General features: G+C 41.2%; 1 protein-coding gene across 5 annotated transcripts; it reads right to left on the bottom strand.

Moving 5' to 3' along the window:
• Positions 1–2,943: 2,943 nt before the first annotated feature.
• LOC146631249 (keratin, type I cytoskeletal 17-like) lies at positions 2,944–7,093 on the bottom strand. Of its 5 annotated transcripts, none has more exons than XM_085355211.1 (8): positions 6,710–7,093; positions 5,947–6,029; positions 5,536–5,692; positions 4,810–4,974; positions 4,563–4,688; positions 4,150–4,370; positions 3,150–3,184; positions 2,944–3,080 (listed from the first exon to the last, which is right to left on the bottom strand). In XM_085355211.1, the coding sequence occupies exons 1-8, from the start codon at positions 7,091–7,093 to the stop codon at positions 2,944–2,946; spliced, it is 1,308 nt and encodes a 435-aa protein (XP_085211337.1). The 5 variants fall into 5 exon arrangements, with proteins under 5 accessions (XP_085211337.1, XP_085211338.1, XP_085211341.1 ...); XM_085355212.1 differs by having other exon boundaries at positions 2,944–3,050; XM_085355215.1 differs by lacking the exon at positions 3,150–3,184 and adding an exon at positions 3,947–3,948 and having other exon boundaries at positions 2,944–3,050; positions 6,710–6,892.
• Between the last annotated feature and the right edge of the window lie 7,845 nt (positions 7,094–14,938).

Below are 14,938 nucleotides of genomic sequence, written 5' to 3'. Positions count from 1 at the left end.
ATTTGGGTTTCTCAGTAATCTGTACAATATTTTTTGAATGAATACACCGATTTTTAGAAAGTCTTTCAGAAACATTTTTAGGTTTCGTGTCTTTTTGTGTTTTTCACAATAAGAAAAACCTGTGGATTCCAGGTATTAAGTGTAAACTTCAGAGATCTGTTTGTATGATATCAGAGAGTGAGATGCTGGCAGCTTCTGTCCATTATTAATCTCACTGTCTGTCCTGCTCTTTCGCTTCCTGGCTCATTTTGCATTCAGGTCCGGGCTCCCAGGTTACTTCGATCCGCAGCTGGTTCCGGTTTCTCCCGGATGACGTAATGATGCTGGGTGACAGGCTGTGTCCGTCCAGCAGATGGCATTAAACTCTCGGCTTTTGTTTATGCTGCCGCCCGGCCTCCGTCACGTGACGTCACCGGAGCGGCGACTGTACCGCGGTGACGTCAGCTTTCCGTGGTGCAAGATTTTGTCATCATTTAGGTCGTGACTAGGGACCCCAGCCCTGAGTGGCACAGTCGTGCTACAGTCTGCTGCAGAGTGTGAAAGTCTGCAGGAGGAAGCAGAGCTTTAAGCGACCTTTACTGTTTTTATTTAACGAACTCTGACAATCACACAGGAGTAAATATAACATCATGCACACATAATCCGGAGTTTGTTTTTATCATATTGCAGCCTCATGTTACAGGAGATGAAACTACACCTCAAACTTTTCACTCAGGAAGCTTCTACCAGGAAGTGGAAAAACCGGGTCCTCTGGGCGCCGAGTAGTGATGCCCTCTCGCCAAAAACATGCGCTAGATTAACCACACTGGATGAGAACATGTAGCACTTAGTACTAGTATTTTCATCTGACACGAAAATACTAGTACTAGTGCTATCCTTTGTACTCTGTAATATATGTTACTGTGCTAATGCAGATAAAGCTACTCAACAGAATATAAGTAGTTAACACCATCTCAAAGTGATCTACATTTAATACATATATCTTCCTATAGTACATATTCATAATTTAAAAATACAAAAAAGGAATTAATGATAAAAGTAAGGTGCTTTAACTATATTTTGATGCTAAAACTTTTGCTTAAATGGAATTAGCCCACCCCCCTCTTCATAACAGTCTCACATGACACATATAAGAGATGTACTGGTCTGTTCCCACTGAAAACTGTGTCATTCTACTTCTGTGTGTCTTCAAATATATCTTTGTGTCAGCCAATATTAATTTTAAATTGTTTTTTTTTTTTTTTTTTTTTTTTTTTTTTATTGAATCTAAAAATAGACATGACCCGAGTATGAAGCCTGTCCCAGCTGTCACATGGTGAGGGCACAAACAAGCATCACCTCCACTTGTCAAAGACTTTGCAGAAACAGGAACAGACGATCTTTGTGAGCATACTGATATCTAGTGGACACTGACATACACTGCATGAGCAGAGAGGAGTGAATCACTTCGTAAGTCACTACATGATGTTTATGTCTGTGCAGGTTTTCATCAGTCGTGGTAACTGTAAGAGCTTGAAAATAAAAGGCAACTGGACTTTTTGTTTTAAGTCTGTGAAGCCGTTTCACCTCTCACACAAGTGGTTTCTCAAACTAACAGGTGAAGACCACAAAAAGACTTGCAGCAGTCAATCTTCAGACTGTCACCATGTTTCTGGTCACTTAAAGTGAGAGTAAGGAACTCTTCCTCAGCTCAGCGCTGATTTCAGGTTTATGGACAACAAAGCAAAGAAAAACATTAGAATTTAAAATATGTTTGTGTGTAATTACACATAGTCTGTATTAAGTGATTATTAATAATCGTATGATAAATATGATAAAGCTAAAGTAACATCAATCTCGTACGAATGTTAAATGTTAAGAGCTGATCCTGAATACTCACCATGTTTGCAGCACAGTGTAGCTCATTCGATGTATGCCATGGATAAGGGTAGGAGTGATTAGCGGCGTTAGTTATTAATTTATTGTAAATCTGTAGACATATGTTTATATTTAATACTTACAGACAGGAATTGCCCACAAAACATAATTTTCATTTTAATTATGGTCTATAATTAAGAATACGTTGATGCATTTGCCTCCAAACAATCAAAGTGTGTGTGTGTGTGTGTGTGTGATAATTAATAACTACATCGCTTAGCCTGGCGTTGGTTACATGAAAGATATACCTGCTCTAAGAATACTATGTAAGCAAAGAAAATATTGTCACCTGCTAGCTGTTTTTGTACAGTCCCTAAAAGTAGCACCAAAACTGCAGTGTGTCACATTAAGTTTAATTATGAGGCATGTGCATGTTCTTTTTGCACAAAGGAAGAGCTGAAAGCTTTGTGCGCGTTTCTTGTGTTTAGGTTAGAAAATGACACGAAAAGGAAGGCAGATGTTTGTTCATTTGAGGAAATGAAAACAAGGACACAAAGAGCTCAGAGACACAAATGTTTATGGGAAGCGAGGTCTGCTCTCCTTCTGTGGAATAGCACAGCACAGTGGTCTAAGCATTTCAAGGATATTGGCTCCCTTATTAAAAGCATCATGTAACACCTTCAGCACTGTTAATGTAAGATTTGCTACATAAAATGCCATTTCTATTCATACAACATTGAAAATGGACCTTAATATTCAAATTGACTTTGCACAAACGCTTTTTCACTAATCTGCTTGACAGTGCCACCTAATGTATGAGTGAGGCACTGCAGGAGTAGACTCCGTGTCGCTGGTTTTTAGAAACTTTTTATTCCAATTTTAATAGCTTTGTTATTTTCTGAAACATTAAATCAGAATAAATATTTTCTGAGAAAAATAAAACCCAAATAGCAATCCCAAAAAAAAAAAAAAGATTTAGGAGAGAAATATTTACAAATTCTCTTCCTGAATAGCTTTAGTAGACATCTGAGGACAGGAAGGGCACCTATTGGTTGTTTTTTTGGTACAGATCTGCTGAGAGTCTGTCTACTTGCTGATGACCTCTGTGTCTACATCTTCTGAGCGGGACACCACTTTCCCATCAACGATCTCCTCAATCACCACCTTTTTCCTCTGGGTTCTGACTGGTTTACCTGCGGAGCGAATAGGAACATAATTTAAACCTGTAGTATGTGTCATTTTACCAGGCAACAACACTGAGATAAATAAAAGCAGCAGTGACGTAAACTTACGTTCTTCTTTGACCTCGACGACCTTAACGGTTTTCCTGCATGAAAGCAAAAAAGTTAATTTTGGATTGCTACAAGTTTAAGGAAAAAAGTACTAAATGATGAACTTTTGGGTGCAGGAACTTTTAAAACTTTCCAAATGCGAGTCAGTGTCCACAAACTCCCACGTTAAAGTTTCCAGCTTTACAGCACAAATGAACATGTTTACAGCCTGGTATATAATAAAATAAGATAAAAAATAAAAGTCTTTACAGTCAATTTCCTCTTTTATGACATCTATATGGAGAGGGAATTTGTATAGCTCAGCTGGTTTGATGTTATTAAGGGTTAAAGTTTGCTTTATTTGGCCACAGAGTGCTGTATCCTCTTGCTTTCTGAGGATACTCGGGATACTGAAGTGAACCTGCCTTTCCTGTTTGTGCTTTTGAAACATTTTAATGTTTTAAGGATGCTTGGCATTCCCAAAACTTTGGTTTGCTTTAATAAAACAAACTATAACACAAAATTATGTTGTTGGGTCTTTTTTTTAATGCCCACAGCTTTAAGATTATGACACATTAGTTTTACTCATGTTTCCTTCTTCTGGCAGGAAGCGTTTTTACCACCATTTCTTCATCCAACCCTTTAACCTTTGAAAGCTGACAAGGAGTAACTCTTGAACTGTGCGGTTCGTATTATATTTCAGGCCTGCTTACAGAACAAAATGAATGGGAGTGCATCAGAAGTTAGTGAGGGTGGTCTTCGCCTATGCAGCTAACATTGGAAAAACCCAGGAACTATTCTACTGGTCGCCAAACCACGTCTTTACTGATTACAAAATTTTTATTCAATTTTTTTTGGATTAGCTGCAACTCCTGCTCCTCTCGTCAGCTTTGGCTGACTTTAAATGCATTGATGCCAGAGCACTAGCACATTAATACAGCCACTGGCACCAGTTTAAACCTCTGCTTTACTGCAAAAGTAGTTATTTACAGTGATAGATGTTTATTTATAAGTAACTTACTGTATATCCTCTCCATCCAGCAACCTTCTGTACTCTGCAATCTCCATCTCCAGCCTGGTCTTGATGTCGAGCAGCAGCTGGTACTCCATGGACTGCCTCTCGATGTCCACCCTCACCTCGCTGAGCTCCTTCTCCAAGCCGTCCACCATAGCCTGGAGCCGGGTAAGCTGCAGGCTGTAGCGGGACTCTGTCTCTGACAGTTGACCCTCCAAGGCAGATTTCTTCATGGGAGAGTAAACACACGAGGATAAAGGAGTGTGTGCCGAGTGCTAATTGCTTGTTTTGAAACTCGTATTTCCACTTGAGTCGCATAAGGCATAAAAAATGGTGACTGGCAGGTTGACTAACTGCGGTTTGTGGTGTGTTCAGGAAAATGCTGCAAATGTGTTGCTGGTATGTAGAGCCTTCCTTACCAGGCTGATCTGGGACTGTAGCTCGATCTGCAGGGCCTGCAGGGTCCTCTTGAGATCGTTGATCTCAGTCTTTGAGGACTGGAGGGTCTCTGTGCTGGAAGCCACCTGCTTGTTCAGCTCATCAAACTAAAAGGTATCAAAATGGACACAATAATGGTCACAAAGATATTCAAGCCATCGGGTGATCACATTTATTTTAGTGCAGTCATGAGATGATTCAGTTCAAAGTGCAGCCTCTTCTCCTCACCTTGACCTTATACCAGGCCTCCATCTCACGGCGGTTCTTTTCATTGATGCCCTCATACTGAGCTCTGATCTCATCCAAGACCTTGTTCAGGTCTTCCTGAGGCTTGGCGTCCACCTCCACATTCACAGAGCTGCCAGAAACCTGTCCACGCAGGGCTGCGAGCTCCTGAAACCATGACAACAGTAACAGGTAAGAGCATGAAATGCTAAGAGAGGAAAAAAACAGTTTGGGTCCTAAGGTGAAGAGCCAGTTAAAACCAGACTGTTACAGAAAGTACCAAAATTTATAAACACTGCATTCATGTAGCCTCACACTGATTCAGTTCATGACTCTGTGTGCTGCTGACTCGCTGTGTTTTCACTGTATCCCACTGTTGTTCTGTGTGGCCAAAGCATTTTTCTTTGAATGTGTTTTTTTATGCAGGTGGACATTTATGAGACTTTTGTCATCTAAGCAGACCTGGACTGTCATGTGAAAAGTCTTATCTTTTTTTATCAGCCTGAGGCTCTGAAGTCACATTAAAATGATCTAAACAAATTCGGGATTAACGGCTGTTTGAGTAGGCAAATGATGCCAAATTGCTGGTGAACTGACTCATCAAAAACTACTTTCATGCTTTTGTTCTGCACTCTGTTTTCTGGATGTGCAGCCCTGAGACTTTCAAAGTGCATCACATGTCTGTTTTTTGTTCTGCCACTCTGATGTCAGTGACAGCAGGCCGCTCACCTCCTCGTGGTTCTTCTTCAGGTAGACCAGCTCCTCCTTCAAACCCTCCACCTGCATCTCCAGATCAGACCTGCTCATGGTGAGGTCATCCAGAACCCTTCGCAGCCCGGCGATGTCCGACTCCACCGACATGCGCACCGCCAGCTCATTCTCAAACCTGTTGGGGATAAAATATTGCTTATATTGCTGTAGCTGCTCGATTGATGTTAAAACAAAAACAAATACAGACGATGTAGCGTTAGCTCAAAAACCAGCTGGGCCAGTTAAACCACTTTTTCCTTTTGTTGTTGAAGGTTACGGGTCAGTGATAATATCAAGAGAGAGCAAGAACGGGTGAAGTCACGTCTGAATAAATACCAGTCAGCTAATTATTTTTCCACCACACAGACATCGGCAAATGTTCCCACTCACTTGATTCTGAAGTCCTCTGCAGCCAGCCTGGCGTTATCAATCTGCAGCATCAGCCTGGCGTTGTCCTGTGTGGCCAAGCCGATCTAGGAAAAGTAAACAAAGCAGAAATAGCGTGAGTGGTTTCTAATCCGAATATAATACTACCACAAAGGCGTGTTAGTGACTCATTGTCCAGAATATAGGCTGGCAAGGTTGGGTTATTACACAGAATAACTTTATTTATTCATTCCAGAGTAAATGCTTTAACAGGATCAAAGAACTATTTTGTTCATCAAGTGCGTCTGAGCATCACTCTTGGCAGGGTTTCTACATCCTGTTGAGTAACAAAGTCCAGTTTGTCATTTTGTGTAGTTTTTTTTTTTGATCTGATCCACATTCCACGGACAGACAACTGAATGATGCTGCTGGTGTGTCAGCATGCCATATGTTATTGATAATGTTGCAGAGTAGCCTTATTGTGTTTAAAAGAAGCAGGTGACTTCCTTTGAAAAACAGGCGACATATGTTGAAACGATAATTTGTGTTTGATTTTTATGTTTTTCTTCAAACAAATAACGGCATTTCCATCATCACCTAATGCAGAAAGGGTTAAAAAATACTAAGAAACGAAGGGAACTTAGTTCGGCAACATTCAGAGCTTATCAACAACAGATGTGGGAGATAAAAAAAAAGTTTAAGGGTTGGAAAGAAGAGTTCAGCTTCATTTTTTGAAGTTTTGAAATTGTTTTCTTTAGTTAAACATTTACTGAAGGGGAGAGCTCACCTTTTTGCGCAGGTCTTCGATGATTTTCTCATACTTGCTGTAGTCCCTGACAGTGGGGGTCTGCTTCTCGTACCACTCGCGGATTTGACGCTCCAGCTGCGCGTTGGAAGTCTCCAGAGAGCGCACCTTTTCCAGGTAGGAAGCCAGCCGGTCGTTGAGGTTCTGCATAGTCACCTTCTCGTTGCCTGATACGGAGAAGCTGCCGCTGTCACCTGAGAGCGTCTGTGACAAGTCAAAGCCGGAGCCGAGGCCGTTGGAGGCGTAAGACACCCGGACGTTTCTACCACCTGCCCCGCCATAGACGCTCATTGTACCCCGAGAGCTTCGCAGGCTGGGCGCGGAGTAGAGGGAAAGAGCGGATAATCCGTGGCGGATGGAGGTCATGATGAGTCGGTCTCTGTTCTCAGGTGCGGCGATCGCTAAGTCTCCACGAGTGGTACGCAAGAGGTGGTGCTGACGGAGCCCGGAGGAAGGTTTTATAGGGCAATGAGAGGAGGGAGCTGCCAAACAGGTATACTGCTCGTCACTGCAGGTGTGACCAGGCGTGGTGGGTCTTTTTGGTATTCGCTGTAACGGCCGCCACTGAATATTTTGTTCAAGAGGCGTGTTGGCCATTGTTCGTGCCGTTCGTCATTTTCAATTAAGCCTCTTAATCTGAGGAGGAAATGAAAGATGAATTTCTCTTTTGGTAGAAGTATGTGGGAATGATCTTTATAGAATAATTCGCTCATAACAAAGACCAAAAATAATATCCTTACAGAGATGAACGTGTCACCCTAATGTGTCTCACAGTTGGCATTTTGACCTGTTGACACAGGCTGTAGACAGGATGCCCAAAGTCAGGCGCAGGTCCACCTTCTATGGGTCGGGTGAAATGCAGACTCTTTCCCTTTAAAGGTGGTTTGTGGCTAACAGAGACCAGACGTTAGCGTCTGCTCACATCTGTCTATGCCACATCTGCGGTTTTTTCTATGGGCCGCATTCTGAATTTACTCAGGGTGACTCATGGTGATTCTGCTCGGACACATCTGAAACATTTGCCAGTACTGTATGGTAGTTAAGCCATAAATGCAAATGCAGCTAAGATTAGGCTCGAATGTATCGCCTGTACGGCTGTTAGTTAGTAACTGCTTCTTACAGTAGGTGTTACAGAGTGACAGACCTACAAACTTACCACAAGAATAAAAGGAGTCTCTCAAAATGATATATTTTATATATATTAATCTAAAAAGTAACTTCCATATGAGGCAAAAGAAGTGGTAAAACCCAGGGATAAGAGGTTTCATTCTCTGAACAGAGGCGGAGCCAAGGGGTGGCCATAGACTCGCAACCAGGGTGAAACCAGAAAACTTCTGATACAGTTCTCTTGGGAATGCATATGAATGGGGGCCTGTGGTAGGAGTGGGCGGACTGATCCAAACATAGATAGTATTAATGCAACGTTGCTACTGGCATCATATAGATGTGGATGGCATACTTCAGTTTCAGTTTTTCACTCCTTAGGTTCAGTATGTTGCTCCCCTTTCATCACAAAGTAGACGTGTCTGTGCAAACACAGCTCCTCTCATGCACATACGATTCTCCCCCTCGTTCTGTCATGTGACACCTTGTGCAAAGACACATGCGGGCTGCAGAGAGGAGCATCCTGCAGGAACATTTTACAGCTGTCAGTGAACACACAGCAAACTGCAATATGTGTGTAAGAAGGGAATTCTCTGCTGTTGCAAAACAGTTTGTACAAATGGATCAAAAACTGAAAAAGGCAACAACAAGCTGCAAAATAAAAAAAATAAAAGAAACGCTCAAAGAGACCCAGATCCCCGGCACAGACACCGAGGCTCCTGGTAGAGAAAACCCAGGTAGTTTATGGTGGTGAAAGTCATGTTTCAGTTATGACTCATGTGGGCTCAACAGCATTAGTAATTTTCAAAGTGTTTTTGGTCACGATAGCTGTTACTTCAGCTGACTGGTTACCAATAGAGTACATTCAAAGATTGAAATAATGTAATCATCCTTTTGAAACATGTTAAATTATTTTATTGGAAGTGAAAAAATGTAAATGCCTGGATATAATAACCGTTCTGTGTTAACTGTTAAGATGAATGTATTTATATAGCACAACAATGATGCATTCACCTCATTAAGTTTGTTGTATCACTACTGGTACTTGGTATCTGTGATACTGGGCCAGTATTTACACCTCTAGCCTACAGAGCTGAAGCTCAAGTTTCTACTACTTTTTATCACACTTTTAAAACACCTGGTTGGTGCAGTATAGATGTTTTAGTAGTAGTAAAGTGTCTTTATGTGAGTCTCAGGCATGTCACCACGCCACGAGCCATTTTGATGTCAGGAAACAAGCAGCAGTTACTGGATTGCATCATTTTCCCTCCCTACAACCAGCTGTTTCTTATGTACACGTGGAAGTCTCCAGTGTGCTGTATGTCTAACATGTAATTATCTCTTACAATAAAATGTGTCCTGTCATAAATCCTGGACCAACCAATCAACATACAAAGGTTGTGTTTTATGGAGAAAAGAATCAGAATCAGAATTCAACTTTATTGTCATTGCACATATCAAAAGTACAAGGCAACAAAATGCAGTTCGCATCCATCCAGAAAGTGCTTTAGCAATAACATAGATATATAGATACAATACAAAATATGGGTCTATTATGGGTATGTTACAATGTACATGGAGGTATGTTATGAATATGCTATAACTATAAGTATGTACAGGCTGTAGTGAGTGTACAAGCTATGATCAGGATATAAATATGAAACTATACAAGTTATAAACAGTTGTAAAACTATAATTATTGTATAGTACAGAACGACTGTCTATATAGCATTTACAGTAGTGCAGTTTATTCGGGCTGAGGCAGAGCAGCTCCCGTACCAGACTGTTATACAGTTGTTCAGGATGCTCTCGATGGTGCAGCGGTAGAAGTTCACCAGGATGTCTGAGGACTGGTGGTTCTTCCTCAGAGTCCTCAGGAAGAAGAGGCACCTTCTTGACCAACTTGGAGCAGTTGGTTGTCCAGATGAGATCCTCGTGTTATTTTATTTAAATTCTGACATTTTTTGTGCTGTACTTGCAAAAAAAGGGTGCTTTTTTCTGTCTGGAAGCAGATATAGATAAAGATTTTACAATTTAATTAATTAATTCATTAATTACACACTCCCCCTCCTGCACACACAGCTGAACTGCAGTTGTCTTCTGCACAGTGAGGTTACCATGAAGTGGAACGGCTCTCCTAGATCGGCTCTGGTGGCACTCTTTCTTTGGGGGCACCTTAAACGCACTCATAGAACTGGAGTTAGGTCTGGTACCTCCCCTTTTCTATCAAAAAACACTGACACATCCAACAAACGCAGTGTGACGTCAGTGTTACCAAGAAATTAATGAATTAAATATGATACATCTTTGGTAGATGTAGCCAGTTCTGAAAAAGTCATTTTCTCTGGAGTGTTGTTCTCTCAGGCTGCTGCTGTTGCACAAGCTTTTGTAGGTGAGCACTTGGGTTGCGTTTGCTAAAAGTTGGATGAGCAGCTTTTTAGGTTCATATGAGCGCTCATACAAACCAGAAGAGAAGAAACTTTTCCTACAATTTAGAAGATGAATCATGTGTTTGCAAAACTTCCTTCCTGAGTCCTTCATACTGGGTGACCGTTATTATAAGTGATCCATTTCAATGCCATGAAGGGAGTGCCTGCTTTGACTGACAGGTTGTTTCCATCTATAGTTGTTAGCTGTCTTCTTGGACTCACCTCAGCTAATTGGAGTCACTGAAGTGGAACAGTTGACTCTGTTTGTGCTGTTGGTGCATTTATGAACATTTAATTCAGTTAACTGACAAATGGTTGATGTGCTGTGTCATAATGGACTTCAAGAGGCACAGACAGGTCCACTCCACTCATCATCACAAATGTAGAACAGGGTGAATCTGTCTCCACCTTCAGGTTTTTGGGCACCCACATCGCCGCTGATCTCACCTGGACCCACAACACCATCTCCCTGGTAAAGAAAGCCCAGCAGTGGCTGCACTTCCTCCGTGTGCAGAAGCTGCTGCTGGCCTTCTACCGCTCCTCAGTGGAGAGCATGCTCTCTTACTGTCTGGATGTTTGGTACGTAGAGGCCACGACTGAGAACAGGAATCTGCACATAGTAATTAACACCACCCAAAACATAACTGGCTGCCCTCTGCCACCCCTGGAGGCCATCACCAGAACCTCCTGTCTCAGAAAAACCTGGGCCATCACAGGTGACCCCTCGCACGCACCCTGTCCACAAGCACTTTGACCCGCTGCCTTCTGACTGGCGCCTCAGGTCAATCACATCCCACACCTCTAGACTCAGAAACAGCTTCTTCCCCTGGGCCATTCAGACTGTTAACAAACACCGACACACCCCACCGGTGTCCACCCACCCACCAATCTAAGTCTTTTCTGTGCACTACTTCCAAGCACTTTGTTCTTTAATGTGTGTCTTTCTCATGTTTTGTATATATTTCTTCCGTTTCTTATTTATTTCTGCTGTCACCCATAATGTTATTATCACCCATAATTCTGTTGTACATGCACAATGACAATAAAAGGCTATTCCATCTATCTATTGTATTCTATTGTAGAAACTATCAAAGATGCACGATTTCTATTTCATTGAGTGATTTCTAGTATTTGTAGAAGTTAGTTATTTGTTCTTTAGTTCGGATTAGCAGACATGTGTGTGTCTGCAGTGGTTGCCACTCTTTCTTTAAGCACTCTGGCTTCCTGCCACATGCAGTTAGTGGACTTAGGTTCACTGGTGGTTCTGAATTGCCCAGAAAAAGGCAAAGAAAAGCAAACGCAGCAGCGACCAAAACACTAACATGGATGGTGTTGCAGACATCATCTAACAGACTGTAGACTGGGTTCAATGTGCATCTGTGGACAATAAACAAAAGATCATCTTAAGCTTAGTTAAATAAAATCAGCCATGTTCAGCTTCAGGTTTGGTCCGCTGTAAACTTACAGCTCGCTGCTGGATCCATGTTTTCCTTGAGTGCTAATAAACCAACAGTCCACAAATCATACTTTTACCAAGATCAGCTGTTAACACCAGAATAAAATGTGCAAAGTTAGAATACTGTTTTCTTCTTTATTAGACATGATGTGTGGCAGCCTGAAGGAAAAAAACCTGAACATCTGAAGAAACATTTCTATCCTGAAGGAAGCACAGGTCTGTGGCCTCATGGATTTTAAACAACTGAGAGTAGGAATGTTCCATTCTGATTGATATGATTGCATTGCTTATCTGTTGCACAAAAAATGTTGAACAGTACGGGTAGGTGTTGATCTTGGCAGTAATGGTGGTAAACTCCTGGATAAACAGAAGCTATAAACACATTTTATTTTCATTTTCACAGCAGTTGCCAAGAGCCTTCTTTTAAAACTTGTGAATAGGCTCCAATTCCCATGAAGCCTGTTTGTTCTTATACAGACATGTATCCAAACACATCAATGCTTCATTTAAATTATGTCCAATTACTTCAACTAGAGGCAATTGGCAGATGTTTTACTGTTAATAAATGCAGGGGTAGGTCCTGTTCAGTGTCCCTTACCTTTCAGTGTGATCAGGAAAAGTATTTCACTCTGAAATAATTCACATTATTCCGGGTTTTCAATGAATTACTGACAAGAATTCCTTGCAGGCAAATTCGTTGCAAGGAAAAAAGAAAACACAGATGAAATCCAGATATGGTTCTCTCAGAAGGTTTTAGAAGGTGCAAATGCGTGCAAGTATACACTCCTACTCGATGCCTAAACAAACAAGATTAAATGTCGGGTTAAAATGACAAGGAAGTTTAGCTCTGGACTAACACGACTGGAGTTAGACACACAAGAGCTTAAAGTAAGAATCGAGTGAATGCGTGTAATGTGAAAATGGTCGCTTGTAAAAATGCAGGTTTAACAGTTATCGCTGTGATCTGGAGTTCACCTCTGATGAAGCAGCTTTCAGCCACACGCTGTGACTCTGAAGGCTCGAGTTAAGCGTCCTGGCGTCTGTCATCTTGTAGCAAAACTGAAAAGCAGCAGATGCTGCTGAAGCAGAAGGTGAACATGAAACGGTACATATGTTTATTCTAACTTTATTAAACTGTCAGATTTAACTCTGTCCATAAAACTTTATTTGCCCTGCTTTATCGTCTAATTTACTGCAAAAGGGAGGATAATGATAAAAATGTAAATCATGTTGTATTAATAAATAAGAATTTAAAGTAGTGACTTAAAGCACAACCTCCTTAGTAAATGTTTACATCATAGATCAGGTGAGCAAAGATGTTTTTGCAGCGAGAGCAGACGAACAGAAAGAACGCAGGTTTAAGCTACCTCTGCATTAGCTTCCCTTTTCTGTGTGTTTTCAGCTCACTGGTTTGACCTCCTAAGACCCGAACTCTTTCATGGCATTTTTAATTTCTCTTTGCTATTTGGGCAGATTAGGGCCTGATGAATGTAAAAACAAAGAATTACCTGTTTTTGTTTTTTTACCTTTATTTTGTTTCTGAGAAAAATTAGATCGAGGACATTCATGTTAAATTTCGATAGAACAGTGGCAGTATAATGTCCTTGTTAGTGGATATCAGACCCTTGTAGAGCAAATTTAGCATTTTGGTCTAAACAACCCAAAATCTGATGCCCACATATGTGGACGCCAAGTCCTAGGAGGTTAATTTGACATGTAATTATTTGCTGTTTTAATGTCAGTCTTGGTGCTCTAGGCAGGTTAGATTCAGGCGGGTAAAATAGACAGAAATGATAACATCTGGCACCTTCTTCACAAAAAGTCCAAAACAAACAACCAACAGAATTCTGGCAGAAACACTCACGCAAGGAAGGATAACAGACGATGTGATAAAGGACAAAGGGAAGACACACATAAATGCAAAACACGGGTTATCATAAGACTACCAAAATAAACAGAAATCAGCACACGGGGAAACACTGAAGCAACAAGTCTGTGAAGGTTCTCAGTCATCCAGGTCATCGTAGTCTAAAGAGCTTGGAAAGAAAAGCGTCTGGACTTCCTTAAGTTGCTTGAAGACGTTTCACCTCTCATCCTAGAAGCTTCTTCAGTTCAGAGCTGAAGGTCAGGAAGCTCAGAGCGAATGATGCATTCGCCCCACTCTGTCCTGCTTGGTGCTGTTTCATACCAGGTGCAGATGTTTCCCGTCAGGGTGCTCTTGGTGGTGCAGGAGATAGCCTCAAGATTAGAACAATATTAGACCATCAGAGCAACTGCACATCTGTTGACTTTTACTCAAATCAAGAACTTTTTTTTGCATGAACCTAACAAAGGTGTGGACATAATTAAATAAAAAAACAAATCAAGTAACTATAAAACTAAGTCCGCATGAACTCAGAGCATCACGGTGGACTTGAACCCCAGTCTCATAAATTCAAGTTTGACCAGTTCACGGACCCCTGATCCCCTGCGATGTGAGCTTAAATCAAATGAGCCACACTTCAGTATTTTCTCTTTTTTTTTTACCTCCACAGAATCTGTGACATCACAAATACCCCCGATTGATCGGTTGCAATGAGGGGCCTGGAGCAGCGTCACCATCACTGTGATATACGCCACATCAGTATTCTTTATGGTTTGGTTCGGCCTTTCAGCTCTACACGAGTAATCTATAGATATTAAAGCATTGATAGTGGTGCCAACTTCCTGCTTACAGTTTGGATAAGGAGCCTTCCTGTCTCAGCAAGTCATTTGCACATTGTGAAATTAATCAGTTCTTAACTGAAGAAGCTTCTTGGATGAGAGGTGAAGCATCTTCAAACAACTTAAAGAAATCCAGCTTTTATTTCCAAGCACTTTAGACCACTGAAGGAACAAATACACACTAAATATTAACAGAGGGTATAACCAGAATGTAGGAGGAACAGAGTACTGATGAAAAAGCATGAACGTTTTATAAAATGAGCACAACTCCTCGTTTTCAAAGACAAATAAAACTGCAGGTTCTAAGACCAGAAACCTTACACAGCTAATTGCTGTCCACACAGGAGACAGCTGCTTTTATAATAAGCTAATATGTGCAGTGTTTACAGCTTGTTGGCTGTCCTAATGGTCACTAAATAACCATTTATTGAAGGATTTAGCTATATTTAGGTCTTAAACTGAAGGTAGATGTAAGAGTTTTTTCATGAGGGTTAGAAATTAAACAGATGAGATTAAATT

Source organism: Diplotaxodon limnothrissa, linkage group LG6 (assembly GCF_057381915.1).
Source record: "Diplotaxodon limnothrissa isolate DT_005_m linkage group LG6, D_limnothrissa_male_GT1.1, whole genome shotgun sequence".
NCBI classification, from domain to species: domain Eukaryota; kingdom Metazoa; phylum Chordata; class Actinopteri; order Cichliformes; family Cichlidae; genus Diplotaxodon; species Diplotaxodon limnothrissa.
The sequence above is the reverse complement of the archived record's forward strand: the minus strand, read 5'-3'. Positions and strand labels throughout refer to the sequence as shown.

What these genes read in the sequence shown, in the direction of transcription:
- LOC146631249 (XM_085355211.1), bottom strand. Translation starts at nt 7,093, where the DNA reads ATGACCTCCATCCGCCACGGATTATCCGCTCTTTCCCTCTACTCCGCG. An exon ending in TCGAAGACCTGCGCAAAAAG is followed by an intron (nt 6,030 to 6,709) that starts GTGAGCTCTCCC and finishes TACTTTTCCTAG; the next exon opens with ATCGGCTTGGCCACACAGGA. An exon ending in TGAAGAAGAACCACGAGGAG is followed by an intron (nt 4,975 to 5,535) that starts GTGAGCGGCCTG and finishes TCATGGTTTCAG; the next exon opens with GAGCTCGCAGCCCTGCGTGG.